This window comes from Cyprinus carpio, chromosome A6 (assembly GCF_018340385.1).
Source record: "Cyprinus carpio isolate SPL01 chromosome A6, ASM1834038v1, whole genome shotgun sequence".
Classification (NCBI taxonomy): domain Eukaryota; kingdom Metazoa; phylum Chordata; class Actinopteri; order Cypriniformes; family Cyprinidae; genus Cyprinus; species Cyprinus carpio.
The window spans coordinates 26117975-26137882 of record NC_056577.1 but is presented as its reverse complement, the minus strand read 5'-3'; the positions used below and the strand labels follow the sequence as shown (position 1 = coordinate 26137882).

At 37.0% G+C, this 19908-nt stretch overlaps 1 protein-coding gene across 1 annotated transcript in view; it reads left to right on the top strand.

Moving 5' to 3' along the window:
- Window positions 1–19908, top strand: part of LOC109097866 (forkhead box protein P1-B-like) — a 189980-nt gene that overhangs the window by 107809 nt on the left and 62263 nt on the right. The window contains exon 7 of the mRNA XM_042758744.1: window positions 14184–14279. Within this exon, the coding sequence (XP_042614678.1) occupies window positions 14184–14279 (96 nt within the window). The remainder of the gene's footprint in view (window positions 1–14183; window positions 14280–19908) is intronic.

Here is a 19908-nt window from a genome sequence, read left to right as displayed (position 1 = left end):
AGACCGTGTACGCAAAATGCAAATATTGTCTTCCTGCTGTTGTTGTTACTGGCTTGTGAATGTGTTCATGTGATTCTGTTTGTGTGAATCTACTCCGGTCATATGTGTTATGGGGGGTTGCCAAGGGTTTGTGGGTAATTTCCCTAATGTCTTCTCTTATCTACAGAACTTCCTGTAATATAAGGCTTCTTAGTGAAATGCTCATATTGTATTTGACTGTCATTGATCTTCATAAATGCTTGTTGTGGTATGATAAACATTTCTGTTATCATTAGATCTTACAGCGTAATAATTCAATTAGCATGAGTGATTATGAAAAACAGCACTAGTAAATAATATTTTAATTGCAGTATTAATGAAATGGTTTTGTGCACAAGCAGTCTGTTCAGCTCTCCGGATGGCATATTTGATCCAAAAGCAAGCATGTGACATTTTTCAAGCATGTGTAAAATTATGAGAGTATGATTAATTTTTAAATTTCTCTCTGAGGATATCTAAAAATTGTGCCCACAGATAGCCAGAGGCTGTTATTAAACATTAAAATGCAGAAAAAAAGAGAAGAAAAAAAGACACCACAAACAAAAAGAAGGAAAGTTAGAACTTCTGTAGGGCAACAGATAAAATAAAGCTAGTCAAGGTTTGTTCAAATTGTTCACACTTTAATTTAATGAATTTTTAAGCAAAAAAATAAAAATTTAATTTGTTTGATGTACTATAAGTGATAAGTGAGCAAATTGTAGTGTATTTTGTGTCTATACATTATGTGTGGATGTTTGATTGTATTTGAGATGATAAAAATACTCTTCCTCTCCATCTGTCTTTCATCATCATTCTCCCGGCCTTTATCTTTCCTAAATCCCCAGCTCCACCCCCCTCCTGCTTAACCGTCTTTATCACTTTGCTCTTTCCTCTTAATATCATCTTCATCTCAGATTGCCATGGCACAGGGGAGATGCGCTTGTTGATCAAATTTGGCTCTCTTAACGCTCAGCGATTCGCTTGGCTGAAGTGCATGCGATGTGTGCTGAATGCTGAGGACGAGCGCCGCGGTAGTGCAGTGATTGTTTGATTGAACTTGTCACAGGACAGCATAACAGCATCAGCAAATACTGATGGAGTAGTTTGCTCTACTCCTCCACAGCAGGCCACAGTGGAGGCAACATGTGTTTGAAAGTGCCCTGGCCCCCTCAGGAAGTTGGTTATTTTGAGGGAGAGGTGTTTGAATGTGGGTGGATTTCACTCCAATGATATTTATTTTGAATGTCACCCAATAATGAAAATCCTGTCATTGTTTATTCACACTCATGTCCTTATAAACCCCTACAAAGAACAATAAGTACCATTTTTAGTGCTATAACTGTTTCCACACTGGGATCAGAGACACACTAGACCTGATAGCATTTGGTATCGCTGTTAAACATGGCATGATTTTTGTCGAATACCAACTTAATTAGTTTGTTTTTCTCACCGTATGGCTTTAAAAGACTTTGAATATATCTCACAAGTCATGTGGTTCTTGTTAAAGATGCTAAAGATTTCATTTTAGGTCCCACAGAAGTCAGAATGTCATAAAGATTTAAAAAATTCCATGAAAGTAAATAATGACAGCTTCATTTTGGATAAACGACATGGTCTCAATAATATGAGGAATTTCTTCTAAAGACAGGCTTCCTCAAGGTGGTCTTGTTGACAGGTCTTAATCTTGATAGCAGTACTTTAGTTAGTGTTAATCAAATGCTCTTTTGCTGGTTTCTCCCTCATTAATCAGCTGCTGATAAAGCCATGTTAGGATTTGCCAAAAAAAATGACACTGTGTACAATAAATTAGTTTTTTTTCTTCTTAATAAAATCAAAGCAGACATGTGGAATGATTGAGGTTATTTAGAGGCCACTGGGGAGATAGACAGCCACTCTTGAGACGAAAGAGAAGTCAAAGGGAAAAGTTCTGGACAGGGTGGCTGGAACTGAAAATGCTGTCCAAGGGAAATATCTCTTTTTTTCTCTCTTGCTGTGTCTTTCACTCCCTCTTTCTTTATAATTTACACCCACACTCACCAAAAGATGAAAATTCTGTCATCATTTACTAGCCCTTGTGTCATTTCAGTACTGTGTGACTTACTTTCTTCTGTGAAACACAAAATGTCTCAGCGTTGTTTTTGTCCATATAATGTTGTTTTGACACCAGTGTTCTTCAAAATATCTTTTGTGTTCTGCCTAAGAAGAAAAGTAAGCTCCAGATTGTCCATTTTAGACTGAACCTTTGTATTGTTAAGGAACATTTTGCACTTTAGTTCAAGACTTAAGCAGCATAGTAAAATGTGAGTAAATGAGAGGCTCCATGTATCCCACATTCCTCAACTCTTGAACACACCTCAGTATACCGTTCCTTTTAAGCATTTCAACTCAGCCAATCTATAAACTGCGGGAAGAAAGTGAGTTTCCACAGAGTGTGGATGTGTCATCTGTTACTAAAGCCAGAAACACACACACACAACAGCACATATTTCAAACAGATGTTGGAGTTAGGAGGCGCACATGATCCCGCAATCAAAATAATTATCTTTACAGCCCAATGTTTATAAAGTGTTTATGTGACACTAAGCATTGGGTCTCTCTGAAGTAGCCATCATGTGTTAAACACGTTAAATCGCTTGTCAATCTCCAAACACCTTTACACTGTCTAGCCTTAATTATTTATCATTATTTGAAGAAAAACTTTTATTACACTGCAAACAATTTACAATGTCATTTTCAACATTCATGGTCGTACCAGATTTTGCTGTACAAATAATTGTTAGTCTTTTTATTTATTTATTTATTTAGGAGACTAGAAGAGACCAAGAAAAGTGAGGAGGAATGGATTATGTGAGCCAGATTCAAATTTGTATTGTCTGCATGAGCACCACTGCAGTGCATTTACCATTAAGCCACAGCTTCAACAGCTTTCTCAATATTTCTAAACCACATTTCTAAAGCACAACTTTAAATTAAATATTCTTTTGTACATTTTTACATATATAATTTTTTTTCCACCTGCTTCGTCTCACTTTTTAAAGAACTTCTCTTGTCTGTTAATGAACTCACACCTTTTGTTGAGCAGAAAACCCAGAGAACTTCATAGTTCACACCAGCAATGAAACTGTACTGCACTTTTCACCGCAACCGAGATGATGCACAATATAAGAGCTTGCTGTAATGAAGTCAATTAATTGGTGCCTTCGGCTATAATGTGGACATTGTGTATAGATGGAGATATTTAATTTAGGCCAACAGTTCCTGTGTTTGTTCCATGGGGATCGAGGGACAGTGGTGCGTCCCGAATGAATCAAGCAGTAAATGAGGAGCAGAAAAATAGGTAATTATGTTAATCTCACAAATGAATGAGACGCTGACCTCTCGCATTAATTGATTTTATGCGCCTGAATCGTATTTATCTCTCTTTTGATATATTTTTCCATTAACATTTCTGATGTAATTAAAGAGGTTTTATTTTGAAGGAAATTAGCCCTGGATGCTGGCGACCATTAAAGAAAGAGAGTCACTTTTATGCCGTGTTAACGAGACAGCGGCGTGTTGGCGGCGTTTTAGCTGTGCTACGCTTGCCCGCACAAAGACCTTAAAGCTTAAATAGCCCCTATTCTTTAACCTTAATCACTGTGTTGGCTTGCCAGATACTCTGCCTGACCGCATCCGTGCTTCCCGTCGTGCGCACCCTGTGTGCGCTTACGCCCTTTCCGGTTTCTCATTTTTGCACCTAATCAGCAAAAAATTAAACTCGTTGTGGGCTTTGCTCCATAATAAATGGGTGATTATTGGTAATAAATACTTTTTTTTACTACTCACTTATTACATAGGCAGTTTTCTTGCTCAGTTAATGAGTGTAATTTGATTTGCTTGAGAGATTACAGTCCTCTCAGAATTAATGTGGCAATCCCGTTCCCTGGATTTAAAGACATCTTGGATTCTTCACAGGTCGTGTGCTTCTGCGAAGCTTCCTCTCTCACATAGCAGCTAATGGAGTTGAACAGCAGTCTGTCACTTCACTATATAGCCCATGTGCCCTTGGTTCCTGCCAAGCTTGTTGTTTAGGGGCTCCGCTGTTGTTTAAGTTTTAAATGGGGTTTATTAAACTGATTCAAGTGGATGCTTCGCTGTTTAAAGGTCTGAGGGAAATCTATGAGCTGAGTAAGCGTGTAGACCAAATGAGGGTGAGCAGCTCAGTGTTAATTGCACACAATCAAACCACAAACGTTACTTCAATTCCTCAAGAGGGTGGCACAAATTTATTTTTTGATCTGACATTTTATCACACGTCTGCTATAACACTTTCAGTCCGCTGAAATCTTAATCTCAACATTGTCTCGAACTGTGCTTTGATTTGCTAGATACTAAAGTCTGACCTCAGTATGATTTTTTTAAAGAAATTAATTATTTTATTTAGCAAGAATACATTAAAAAGTGACTGTAAAGACTTTTACACTGTAACAAAAATAAATTTTTGACATGTTTCTTTTATCTGAAAAAATGCCTCTCTTTATTGATTTCTTACTTTTTTAGACAATTCGGCAGTCCATCGCAATGCAGTAGATGCCTTCAGCATCTCTTTCTTACGACAAAGGCAATTTCATTCTTTTCCCTCCCTTCTCTCCCTCTCTCTGTCTCTTTGGGATAACATTACCCAAGCTGGAATGACTTGAGCTGAGTCTGTAATTCCCATGAAGCTGCTCTCTCTCTCAGCAACTCAATCCCAGACCGTGGATAATCACACTGTGATATATCAAGAGCTTTCTCTACGGGCTCACTGCCTAATGACACCAGGAGCTGACCCTGTGTCTTCTTCAACCAAAAGCAGCACACACACACATTGATAAAGCTGTCTTCAGGTGAGTCTATGAAAACAATACCACAGAGATTATGCAGAAGGGCTTGTGAATTAACGTTCCTCTGTGTATCTTTGTTGGTTACAGAAATCAGGCTTTTGGACAGATAAGTCATGTGAACTGTGTGTTTAGGTGTTTATACTTGACTTTAAGTTGGACATCCAGTGGCAAATGATAAAAAATGGACCCTATGATTGATTTTAGAAGGAAATTTGTGTTATTCGTATTTAATTATTTATTTAATTTTTTTTACTTTTTGCTTTAAAAAAGTGTATTTGTTTTTCTGAATTGTGCATCAACGTTGGATCAACTTCTATGCATTTCGAATTAACTGGATTATGAAAAGTGATCTATTAAATTATCATTGGCAATAGCTGAAAAGGAAAGATCCTGCAGAAGTGATTTGTTAAGTTCATGAAAAGCTACAAAGATAAATATTTGTTTTCTTCTTTTCGAAAAAACTGCCAGTCATTCACAACAGGATTTGATTGCATTTTGAATTGGTTGATTTTTGTCTTTCTTTGCACCTCAAGCTAGTTTGAAATCTGGCCAACTAGTCCAAGCTCATAAGCATACTTGTGAGAAATATGACTATTTTACCTCAAATTAGTCAATGCATTTGCATGTAGAATCCCTTTATTAGATATATTTTCAGCTTTTTCTAACAGCAACCCACTGCTTTCACTTTGACTTGCTATTGTAATGACACAGAAAGACCGTCCTTAATATAAACCCCAAACCCTGTTTTGATTCAAAATCAAGACAAAATCAAGGTTCGAAAATCTAATACTAATTTGAGTGAGCCATCGCTGTGTTTGCCAGCACCTCTCACACCCCCCTATTTTTTGTCTCTCACCATACAATCTGATGCAACATCTTGAGCATAAATGCAATAACAGAAAAGAATAAGTTCCTATATTCCACTTTCCCTCTCAATCCCCAGCGCTGTTGGCATGTTCTGACCGTTTTCCATGTTGATAAATGGATTACCAGAGAAAGCAGTGGCAGGTTTACCTGAGCATTACATCCTCATGGAGAAAAGTGAAGTCAGATGGCATTGTGTATGTGTTTGTTTGTTATAGAAATGTAACCTCAGGTTGCTTCTCAAGTTCCCTCAAATCACTCTTCTCAGCCTTCCCAGCAGGGTTGTTATAGTTCACTATAGCTAAAACCGTAAAAAATAAAAAAAAGAATTCTCGTTATTTGAAACCACATTTCCCACACTTGGAAATGTTAGTGAGTTTTATAACTGTAAAATAAATAAATGAGCAAATAACTAAATAAATAAAATCTATAAGTATTTTTCTAGAATGTTCAAGTTATTCTCCACTTAATTTTTAATTAGTTCTTTGTGAATATTTAATTAATCTGTTGTTCCATCCTCTATGGTTTCTGGAAGTTTTTTTTGTTGTTGTTGATTTCTCCTGGAAACGTTGTAAGGATGTAATTTTGATGTTTAGTCTCATTTTCTTTCATACCAAATGAAATAAGCCATCTACCCTGAGTGAAATCCATCTCCTATGAGTTAGCACACATTGAGCTGCAGTGGTTGTACAGATGCTGCAAGTTTGAATTTAGCATGTATCATATACTGTTCTGTCCATCATTTCCTGGCCTCTTTTTATGCCTTAGTCAATGGTGGCAGTGCTACACAGACACCTCCTCACTAAGACAGTGGCATCATCATTTCTTGCATTCAGCCAAAAACGCTGATTACTCTAGTACTGTACCGCACTCTTAACGGCACATATTTCTGTGTGGCAGGTTCCCCACGCCTCTCATTTCTTTCTCATTTTTTTCTACTTGTGGTTAATTCGTCTATTCTTATGAGTCATTTAGTTCTTTAATTACCGTCAGCAGCAGATGCACAATGGAGTATTAATGTGAGTGGGTTTTACAGCCACTCCATCACCATGAGCCTGTGAAATCTAAAGGCATAATTGACATGGAAGAGAGCTCAGAGACGGGCAGACGATATTTTACAGATGGCTTTTCTTGTATGCTAGAAGGATGTTTATGCGTTTACATCACACTAAAGGGGCAATAAACACAATCGTAATTCAATAACTGTCCTGATAGACGGAATCTAGCGTTGGGTGCTGGATTGAGGTGTGTATTAAATGACGAGGGGAATTGAAATGAAATGATAGGGAGTGTGTGTACATGTATACAACTGTTTCAATGTGTGCTTGTGCTTATGGATGGATCTGAATGAACAACTAAACACCCAATAACCAACTAATTGGTTAGTGAGGTCAATGAGTGAGTTACGCCATTTTAGAGATGGACCATGTTTTGGTACTCTATCAGTTATTGGCTGATACTAAATCCCCCATCACCCCCCCCCCCCCAATTTACCTATATAATCTAACTAATTTTATTGGTAAAAATGCAATGGTAAGAAACTGTTATTTGGTTAACAGCAAGTTCCCTTACTGTAAACGGTGAAATACTCGAATAGATTTAATGGGACATTTTAAGTGATTTTACAGCAAAATACTGTTAAATATATATACAGTCTTTGGAAGTAAAAAATGAACAGTCGTCTTATAATTAACACTGAAAACCCAACACTGCATGGGACTTTACATTCAAAAGGTACTTTGATTCTTTTTTGTTGTTCTATGGACCCTAGCCCTTTGATGTCACCTGGGTGTTTCTGGACCCCAGTTTGAAAACCCCTGATTCAGACAACCCATCAACTAATCTCTTTTGAAAATATGTCACTTTGGACATCCCTGCTTTTGTATATGTGTCTTCATTTAAGCCAGAGAGAAAACAAGCCAGCATTCACACACAGATCTCAGCATACATCACCTTGTGTGTGTTTGTGTATGTCTCTGTATGTCCGGCTCTATGAATGGAGCCCCTCTCTTGCCATCTGTTGTTAAGCTGCTCCTGAGGCGGGGCTTCGGAATCCAAACAAACTGCAAACTGAGGCTGTCAGAGCCGCATAGCTGAGACGACCCCCAGGCTCTGGGTCACACATCCGTACCAGGCTCCACACTGTGCCCTGTTTACTCTCCCTATACCTCCTTCATCATCTCTCTCTCTCTTTTTTCTCCCCATTGCTCTCATCCATCCATCAACAGTCATGCACCCCCACCTCCCGCCATCCACATGGAAACAAATGCACAAACACACACATGCAAACACTCACCCTTCATACCTTCATGTACAAAACATTTGTAAACTCTAAACATTACCAGTCAATGAGGAAAACTAGTTGCAACATCTTTTTTGTTTAAATTTAAAGACAATGCTTATCTACTGCAATCATTCACTGAGACTTACACGGTTTGAGCACAGCAATTTGAAATGTTTAGTGTTGTCATTAATATTAATAGATTGGTTGAAAAGTGCAGCCATGGGAGGGAGTAGTAATGGTTTGAAGTGGGTATATAACATTGATTTATTTATGTATTCTACATGAATTAGTTTAGAAATCTAAACAGTGAGCGTGTTTCCAAGAGGCCGTGATTCTACGAGCGCCTGTTTTCCATGTGAAGAGGCTTTTTGGAAATTGCATCAATTAGATACTTAACAGGAAGCTGACCGACCCTCTTTTGCATTGCATATAAATGTCCAATCTAGAAAATGAACAAAAGGAGGCAGAATTAGCAAGAGAAAGAGAATCTCGATTAATATAAACAGTCCTGATCTTCAGTACTTACATTCTCATGCCAGTGAAGGAGCATTCCTGAATCATATGAATTTTAATTAGGTGACATTGACAGAGAATGCAGACTAACACTGTTATACTTTTTAATATAGTTTTTTTCTAGTTAGGAAATAAAGGATTTGTTCACCCACATTGATAACTACCATGTGTAATTAAAATATGCATATTGTGTTTTGTCAGTGCCATTTTATAACAAATTAATGATTTCTATTTTATTTATTTATCATATTATGTTAGTCTAAGGCCAGTTATTGCATTGCATTTATGCCTCCTAAAACACTTTATAAAAATGAATCACCATTTGCATTATTTTTTTTTCAGTTAATACTAAATTAAAGGGGTCATATGATGCGATTTCAAATTTTGCATGTCCTTTCGGTATCACTGGAATGTGGCCCTTGTACACAAGTACTGGTTTAGATATCATATGCTACACTCAATTGCATCCCGCAAACAGATGCAGATGCAGAACAGTGCTGTGAATGTAGGGGAGGACAACCAGGAAAAAATAGTGTTGTCACTGTCAGCAGTTATGCAGGGGGGCTTGTTGGGTTCTCAGGGGTTGTTTTCTAATCACAAACACCTGGAGGGGTTATCGTGTGTGTTTGTGTGTGCGTCGGCAGAACCATGGCATCAAATAATTCTAACAAGGAATTTTAATGAAGGACTCGCAAGACATCAGATGTCCAGCGCTCAACGAGTCGCATTAGTCACTTTCAAGCAGCGATAGAATTAAAAGGACTAGACAGCCACATCTGACCTTTTCTTTTGCATTAAGTGATTTTAATGAACGTGTTTTCTTTTGTCCTATCCGCTATCATCAATATGTATTTTGGCTGATTAGCATCAAGCGTTGCCCATAGCGAGGCACTTTTGTGCTCCTTCAGCAGCTCAGTCATCTGTTAGCATTATCTGTCTTTGAACTGTTTTTGTATCCGATCAGTTCCACCTAATACGTCTCTTGATTCACTATTGTAGCGCCCAGACAGCACGTTGTTCTCCTCACTTTAAACGCGCCTTCAGATGCCTGGCCTGTCATCGTCTGGCAGTTTATCATGCTTGTGTCTGGAGCTGCTTTTAGCCTAGTGCGTCTATCAAACCCCCTCTACCTTTGAATGCCAGATCAAAAGAAGATGAATTCCAGGCAAAGAGTTGGAAAGGGGGAGCGCAAGGGGGCTGTTTGTGCATGTGTGCGCGCAGGGAAACATCACAGTGACAGCTCACAATGGGTCGCTTTAGTGCGACGCTAACCCTCCGCCAGTCGCTAGCTTGTTAAATAACAAATAATTCCTTCGCCCGGGGCCCGTGCTCACCTCGGAAACCGTGCCAAGTTCATCCTCTCTCTTCTCATTAGTTTTGATCCTGACAAAGTCTTTGAATCATCCCTGCATTGCACTTTTGTCTTAATTGCCTTTTTTCCAGACATATTTGATGAAGATATATCTTTTAGCTAGCTGCATTAACAACAAGAATTTTTTTATTATTAAGCCACGCTTGTGAAGTCTTATTTGATATAGAAGATGTTCTCCTGAAAGCGTTCTTGACAGGAAGCCGTCTTGCGGTTAGCGTAGCCTAATGTTGGTTTTTTAGACCTCCGTATCTCCTGAGTGATCATCTGGTTTGTTTGTTGACAGCCTTTCTGACGCAATTAACAACTGAAAGCAGCTCTTTGTACTTCATGTCCTCATCTTGAAGTGTCTCAATATCACATCCTGTTGACTCAAATATCCTTGTTCCAGCACTGGCTCAGAACACACCAAGTGTTTTTGTGTCGTAAAAGTTTCTGTGTAAACAAAGCGTGTGCAGCGTCAACGTGCTCATACAGTAATCTTTATCGTATGGCGCATGTTTGACATTCTGTCTAGCATAACCACCAGACCCGAGAGTGAGAGGGTGAGTCGTTGCAAAGTATTACAGGTTCTAAAAGTAGTTTGACTCATTTCAACACTTTTTATCTTTGGTCACATGGGAATCTGCAAAATGCTGAGAAAGAGCACCTGAAAGGAAACGCATAAATTAGTAAAATATACACATGGTTTCTTGGCATAAGATTTTTTTTTTTTTCTTTAAGAATTGATTAAAGAATTGACACACCTAACACTAAAATCTTTTTTCCACTGGTTTGCTTTTTTGGCTTGAAAACATTACATAATATAAACATTTAAGTGTTTTATAGACACTTTATATGTGAAATGCATTTCTATAAATCACAATGAATTTATTTACTTGTATAAATACATAATTATATACAAATATGTAAATTAAAAATATAAAAATATTTTATACTTTTATATCAGTATGTGTGCAATGTTGAGCTATGGGGCATAATATCGATATAAAATATAAGCGTGTGTGTGTGTGTATATGAATATAAAAATATTTTAAATAATAATAATAAAAGTGTGTGTGTGTGTGTGTGTGTACACATAGTAAAATGCATTCATAATAAGCATTCTATTAAATATGAATATAAAAATATTTTAAATAATAATAATAAAATTATCAACAATGTTTTTCAAACTGAACTTTTCAAAAGAACTTTTGCTTAAAAAAAATATTAAAAATAATATTAATAAAAAATATCTACATTAGCACAAAGTTTCACTTGATATAGTATATCCACCTGTCCCTGTTTTTTATGTTCATGCACTGAATGGGTTTTCTCACATTTCTGCCAGTCACATAAAATGAAGAGTTTCTGTCCATTCATGGCACTGGAAGACTTTAGTGTCAAATTCTCATGTATATTTAATTAGGCTTTCATAAATAGTGTATTTATTTTTCAGCTGCGTGAGGGTGCCTGGCCGGTCTGTGTGGGAGGGGGAGAGCATGACAATGTTGCTTTTGGGTGAGAGAGAGACTTAGGGACTGTCCCTTTTAAATAAGCCTCCGTCATATTTAGTGGGCCTCGGGTCAGCATGGAAATATCACTCAGTTATTTATTTGATGAAGAGTTTCGATAGTTAGTGAGGTATTTTTTCCCCCTGTGATATTACCGGAACTTAAATCACGAAGAACTTGGAACTCTTTCTCTGTTACTACACTTAATCTACAATTAAATGATCCGTCTTTTTTTTGTTTTTGTTTTTTGCTGCTGCTGCATTCTTCACGAAACGCCCCCTTTGCATGAGAAATGAGTAACGGTGCCGAATCCTGTGCTTGATGTGTCACATATATGAACAAACTGTTCAGACTGAAATGATCAGAGACTTTATTTAAAGCTTTAGCAGCTCTTTCCCGATGTTTCACAGTATTCATTGTTCACTATTCAGTATACACTGTTTCATGTATCTGATTTAAGGATCTTCAGTAAAAAATTACTATAAGTTCCACTTAGTTAACATGAACAATTATCAAAACATTTGCTACAGTATTTATTAATCTTTTTTATGTTAGTTAATAAAAAAAACAACTGTTTATTGTCACTTCATATTAGCATTAGCATGAGTAAATGCTGAAATAAATATATTATCTAAGAATAATAAAAGCCTTAGAATAATTTTTCATCATTAGTTCATGTTAACTAATGTAGTTAACTAATGTTAACAAATGAAACCATACTGTAAAGCGTTACCAGATCTTCAGATACTTTTTGTTTGCGTTTACTTGGAAACGAGAAATACTGATTAATGAAAAGCATTTTTGCAAGATATCGCAAAACATCAAAGAAAATAATCCTTTTACTTCTGTGGTGAATATATGTTAATGTATAAGTTTTAATGTACAGTAATATAGTGTGGTGTAATTTGTGTTTGTCGATACCATAATGATGACGTTCAGTGTCAGACGGCACTGAAGTGGCCCCTCTGTAGCATGTTATTATATTCCTGCGTCATGATGTCATCCCACAACTTCAGTGCATGAGAAGGTCACACACACACACACAAACACACACACACAAACAGCTGGCTTGTCTAGCTCAGCGCTTCAGTTCTCATCTCCACAGCTTCTTTATTGAGCTCTTGGAGAGCATGACCAGACAGTAACCCTTTACTCTCTAATACAGGCCCATCCTATTCATCACAAAAAACATCCTAAAATTCATCACATTCAGTGCAAACCCACGTGTTTTGCACACTTTCTCGAATACTTTATAGCATCAGGTTGCTAACAACAAGTCACTTATATCATATAATAGAGTCTGAACTCCACCCACCGAGAAGCCCAAGGGTTTTGGATGTTCCTGTGACTGTTTGTTGAATTGTGGGAGTTTGGTGTGATGAGCGTGGAAAGAATGAAGCGGGTTATTTACTCAGATGGTTCTCTGGTGTAGGTGTGAGTCTGCCCCTGCTGTTCTATGGGAACACGCTGCTTGCTTTTCTTGGTATTGGTGCCTTTTTTTGCTCAACTGGAGAACTTTTTTCTTTTTTTCCCAGCACCGCTGTTGCTTTTGTTTGCTCTGGATGGCATTTCTGATTATTTATGGTGGGGGGGGAAGGGAGTAGTCCAGCCAGTAAACATGTGACTGCACTGTATTTTGTTTTCCACTCAGAGGGCCGTGTCCTTTGACAGATATTTTGAAGACTAATAAACTTTTTATTTGCTTTATGAATGGGGGAGGGAGAGGGAGAGAGACAAACAGATAAACGTAGCAAGAAAAAGAAAGGTTGCTTTCTGCATACCACACTACCATACTACTCTTTCTGTGTAGTATAAAAATGCACTGTGTTATGAACCTGTTTGGTATGGATAGTATAGCCAGATCATCTAATACAGCTGTCAAAACATACAGTATGCAACAGAGTATACTGTGCTGGGTACTGTATACCACAATGCAATGCACTTTTCATGACCTTTTATTTCCAATGTAATAAATGAACCAGAAGCAATATCAGCTAAACTTTAAGATGTCTTTTTTTTTTTTACTTATTATTCAATTAGTCCTCAAGAGACACACATTTGGATTAAAAACATTTTTATTATATTACTACATTTTAAATTATATTTATGTATTATATAATCTTTCTTCTAAATTGGTTTGTTTTAGCAACTGATATTTGCACATTCAACTTTATGTAACAAAATAAAATTATATATATATATATATATATATATATATATATATATATATATATATATATATATATATATATATATATATTGAGCTGATAATTAAACCCCATTTGCTAAATTAAACATGCAACATGCACAGGAGCAGATGTTTAATGCATAAAGTGAACTGTTAATTTTCTTGAAATGAAAGTAGTATGCAGTGTGCTATTATTCTATTCTGAACATATTCAGAAAGATTAAACAACAGCTTGTGTCCTCACTGTTCCCTTTAACTGTAAGCTATTCAACAAAAACATTTTGTTAACTGTTTGTGGTAACTGTTTTTCATAACCGCTTCCTATCAGCTTATTTTCACCTACTTGTTTGTTTTGGCAAATAATAATTGCATGTGACCAAATTAAGCTGTACATTTGTTTAAAATAAAAACAGTATCTTGCCCAGCTGTAAGAACATAGCATCATTTGCAACACATCTTTGACGCCAAAAAGCAGTAGGGCCATTCTCAAGGGAGTGTCATTCCCCAACACAGAAACATAACACTACTGAAAGTGTTGTTCGTGAACTTTTGTTTTCTCACATTGTTTTTTCCTGTCTTTTTTCTCACCCAGGCCTTACAAGTTGCACGACAGATCCTTCTCCAACAGCAACAGCAAAGCAGTGCCCACAAGTCCCCAAAAAACAATGACAAGCAACCTGCACCACAGGTATGTGTGCGCATGTCAAGCTCAGATGTTCTTCAAATGTTGCTCTTAGATAGCTCAGGAGACTAAATGGAGTTTGCAGAATGTTTTAGTAGAAATCTCAACTGTCTCAGATGTTTCTTCTCAGATTCCTAATGAGAAATACAACAGAAGCAAATGAGAAAACTGTTGACACACAATATTGACCTGTAAAATAATGCTCAGATGATTTCATTTTTTGAGAAATGTTGGAGTTCATATTGAAATCGTTGGTGTCTTGGATAATCTAAGCACAGTTTGAGACATTAATGTTACATTGATCTTTTCTTCCATATTGTGACATCCGAGTGTGACAAGAAAAAGATTTAGGGAGGGGACTTGGTTCTATGCATCAATTGTTGAATGGATTTTGAGATGTACTGTTGAAGAGGAGGTCTTTGATTAAACATTACAAGGTCAAAAAATGTAAAATAAAACACATGCATGGATAAATTGTTCCCAATTAGATGCATTTAGAAAATAGATAGGGTTCATTTTCATTTCATACCAACTTTGAGATCGCTAAACAAACAAATAGCTCCATTTGCTTTTCATTTAATCTAGGAGAAACAACTGAGATACTATAGTAAAGAGATCTATTTTTCGTCTTTCCCTGTAGAACAGTACTGGTGCTGACATAAATATATCTGTGTGTGTATGAGTGTGTGGTTAGATGGGTGATCAGACATTATTTGTTTACATTTATACAGACGGTTGGTGGTACAACATGTACCTGTCAAAGCTTGACAAACAGGAAATTAATGCAGGCAGGGCTGAAGATTTGGCAGCACATTAGCGTGGTGTTCTTTCATTCACAGTAATATAACAAATCACGCTCAATGAAATCCTGTCAGTTTTAGCACATCATGAGTGTGTGCAGGTGTGAAGAGCAAACAACATTAGCTTATTGAATAGAAGTACAGTAAGTATGACGACCTCTCTCTTTCTCTCTCTTTATATTCTGTCTGATTTCACACTTAATTCTGTCATCAGCAGTTAAAGGGGGTGCCTGGGAGCAGCCCTGGCTCCTGTCTCAGCCTCCAGGCTTTCTATTTGCCTACCCTTTGTGATGCGAAGCAAATCCGGCCCTTTTCATTTCCCCATCCGCGCCCCTTTAAAAGAAAGCAGCTAGCCGTGTCTGATGCAATATTTACGTTTATTTGAGATCATTCTCGCTCAGATCCTTATCTCTGTTTGAGCAAGGTGGATGCTGTTTGTTTCATGGCGGAATCACTGGAGACCAAGGGGCATATTTGTTAATTTACGCACATCCTTGCTTTGAGCGAGCCTGTTTTTTGCGTGTAATGACTGTTTTTTAGTGGTACTTGCTAATGAATGAACATAAGTGGTATCTCAAATTGTATGGCATGAGAGTTGTTAGTTTTCTAACATGACACAAGTTTTGTACAACCTAGTACCACTCTGAATTTTCTTCATCAAATGTAATTTTTTTTTTTTTTTAATTTTTTTTTTTTTTGTGTTGTGGTAGGGCTGCACATTTAATCGAAAACCAAGTGTGGAACTGTGTTTTTTAACACATGAGCAGTTAATGATCCAGTGTTTTTAGTGTCTCAGAGCATCTGCAGTCTCATTTATTATTCTTATTATTCTTATTATAGTTGTTGTTCTTTTTGTTAATAACATTTTTTATTAAATACTTTTAATACAATTAAAAACATTATTATTACTATTATTATTAATATTTTAAATTCCTATTGATACATAATTGCAACAACTTGACCAAACTGTTCAGCCCTACGAACAAGAACAGCAAACATGGAGCTTTAAATAAATTGCATTTTAAAATGCAATCACAATTTTTATCAGAAAAAGTGCAATTAGATTTTTTTTTTTTTTAATCATACAGCCATACGTTGTGGCATATCAGTATCATGTCATGTAGTGTAAATGAACTTGGGTTGTGTAGATATCACTGGAAATAAGCCACAAGGGAATAAATGCTTGTGACCTTTAGATTCTGTGTGAATTATTTGGCATTGAGATAAAGCCAAAAGGATCAAGCTAAACAGCTTCACTCATCAGGCTGAGGGGTCAGTGGCCAACAGATTCCACTATCCAGACTGTTAGTACGTAGAGGAGGAGCAGACCAGCCTCAGCACACAAAGACGAAATTAAAATTCAAATTTATTAATGTATACAGAGAGTATAGCCAACCTGTCACTCACCCCAGTGAAAAGAATGCATGTGTGTTTTTGTCTTTCACCCTCATCCCCCATTCTATCTTCCAACTACCTATGACTGATCCTAGCGTACTGCATACTACTTTGTACTGTATACTGCCTACTGTTTGTTCTTAAAAAATGTGAATCAATATGCAGGAGCAAACATTTCAAACATATAGCCTACAGTATGCTTTGTTATGAATCAGTTTAAAAAATGTGTTTTGTTATTTTACTTTTCTTTTTTGTAATCTGGGGTGGGAACATCCGCTCCACTAGGCCTGTCGCAATTAAAAATAACATAAAATTAAATTTTTATGTCTCTTCATGGTGCAGCAGAGTTTTTTGAAGTTGAGCGCAGTGCATTGTGGGATATAGTACCCAGTGTATTATGCTTTGTTTTATAGGCTACTGACCATTTCTTGCATATAGAAAATGTTCTTATTGTGCACCCTATATGCAGCAGATGGATGAGTAATGTGATAGAATGCAATTCTGAACAAGTATCTTTCTCTCTCCTTCATTCTATCCACTAATTCTTTAGCTCACTATATTATACTAGCACTCAATAGCTCTTGCTGTCTTGGGTGATCTATCTTTCATTAGACGCTGATCTCTATTAGGTGTTATTGCTGTATTGAGACACCAACAGCCAGCATCAATTTGCTTTCCTTACTCTAGAGCGTTTTAATTTAATTTGTGACTGTTTTATCACCAGTTCAGCATTTCAGTCTCTGTCCACCTAAGACTTTGAATATTTAAGTGTTTGCACATTATTTATTTTGGTCAGTAGAGAAATGTAATTGTAGCATGCTAATTGTTAATTGTTGGGCTTATAGGGAACACAAAGTACACCAGTGAATTCGTGGGAACCTTTACTAATCAATGGGCGCGTCTCTAACGTAAGTAGAGCATTGGATGCTGGACAATTAACGGACAATATGTCTGATATTTCTTATTTTAAATATATTTCTGATATATATAAAAAAAAAAATGGAGGGGGGTGGGGTTTGTTAATATGACACACAGCATGGAACACCATAAACATATGGTGTAGTGACAGACCGGAGCAGAGGCTAAAAACACTCGGCTGGTCAGAAAAATACAAGTAAATCACCAACAAAATGACATGTGTAATTAAAAGAGTCCATGGCACTTTACCACGTTACACCTACAGCAGAGAACGAGAGAAAGAGTCAACAAGAGAAAGTGAGAGAGAGAGAGAGAGGAAGATCGAGAGAGTGCAACTCCCTCCTTGCTAATTACGGTTATCACTGAAATAGTAGGGCTTGAGTCATTAGTTCCATGTGCATTTAATTAGAGGCAGTCTGAAATTGGATTTAACTTATTACTTTTTCATGGATCGCTTTCTTGTCATCACTTCAAATTGGATTGCAGCCCCAGGTAACTAATTATGCCCGCCACAGGATCAGGAGTGGAGAAATAGGTAATTAGGAACAACACTTGCGGACCTTCCTTGATAGTCCACCCTCTCCATGGAATGAGGGAAAATAAAGAAGATTGGAAAAAGAGTGAGGATTATTTGCGGTAATGCTGTGAAAGCAGGTGTGCTTAACTGTGTGTTGCCACAAGGGATGATGGGTAGGGAGCTCTCACCTATGGAGGATTTCTTTGACGTGCAGCTGGGTTGACAGTGTTATTTTGACATGATTTTGGCCCATTGTCTTAATGCCCCTACAAGACACGTTGTGGCTTAGTTGATCATTGCAGAGAGTAAATGTCAAGCCTGTCCTCATGCACTTGTGAACTTTTGCCGTTAAAGGCTGCTTGAGCATAAACTTTTGCTGTTCATGCTTGAGTTGTCAAGATATAGCAAAATATACGTGGTGTCAGTAGGCAGCCTGAAAAGAGAGATTGTTTGTTTCCTTAGACAGCGTTGACGCTTGTTGAGATTTTTGGTGGAAACTAACTGGTGTCTTCCAAACATGTGCGAATCATCTGGAGGAGTTTGTTGCTGTACCAAAAAAAACTCAATGATGGAGAAGCTTTGGCTTCTTTGTGAAGGTGCTTGTTGTGAGGTTAAAACATGACTTTAATAATAATAATAATTTTAAAAAATACATCCCATTAATTTGATTAATTGATTGATTGGTGATTAAATGATTTTAAAACATCTAAAGTCAAAAGGTGTGTGAATAAGTAATCTATGTAGATAGATAGATAGATAGATAGCTAGATAGATAGCTAGATAGATAGATAGATAGATAGATAGATAGATAGATAGATAGATAGATAGATAGATAGATCATCAAATGCAAAAAAAAAAACTAACCAAGGCAAAAAACATGGTTAGAAATATTTATTTCTGTTTATTTAAAAAACAATTATTTTACTAACTTTTGTCAAATTAATATTTGACCTTGATCACAGAATTCTGCTCCTACACTAAAACACTAACAACTAAAGAAGCATTTTCCCTTGTTAATGTCTTCTGTGGTGAACTAGACTCGTTCTCTCAGTCTTAAATAGTCAAAAATGTCTGTGTTTTTTTTTTCAGTGTTTTGATGATGTCACAGGAAGTAATCATCAATGGAGATGTCTTTCTCCTTCTGTTTCTCTTTGCCTTTCTTTCATGATCATATGCAGTCGCAGGGAGGGCAAGTGGATGTCAAGCGATAATGTCAACTCACCATAACAAAAGATTAATACACCACACAGTGCAGAAGTCCCCACACCCCCACTTTCCCCTCCACACATGCACACAGACAGACAGAGTGCAATTCCTCATCTTCATAGAGTGCTACATGACACAGTGCAGAAGTCAGGCTTTGGCTCTCCTTCACTAATACCCTCTTTCTTCTCTACAGTTTTTTTTTTCTCTCCAGTCTTTTTTTGAACTACCTTTTTTTTGGTGGAGACCCATGGCATTGTCCTGACACATGTATACCACAGTGCAACAATCTGTAACTCATTAGTGGTGTGGTGTGCTGGGGCTTGCTGGAGCTCAGCCAGAGCTTCCAGCCTCTTTTACAAACAAAACCAGCACAGCGTAAAGCCCATCTCAGCCACGAGCAGCCCAACGTGAGACGAGGAGTCTCTGTCATCCCCTGCTCTGCTCTGGAGGTGACAATGAGGCTGTTTGCAGCCTCGTTTGGTGGCCAGCCTAAACTGGAAGTCCGGCAACTCTGATAATGTCAGTGTGGAGGGGACAAACTGGTTTCTCTTTAAGAATTTTTGAAAAAAGTCTCTTATGCTCACCAAGGCTGCATTTATTTGATCAATGATATAATAAAGACAGTACTATTGTGTAATATTACAATTTAAAATAACTGTTTTCTGTTTTGATACTTTTTTTTTTTTTTCAATTCTGTAATGGCAAAGCTGAATTTTCATTAGCCATCACTCCAGTCTTCAGAAATCATTCTAATATGCTGATTTGGTGCTCAAGAAACATTTATTATCATTATCACAAT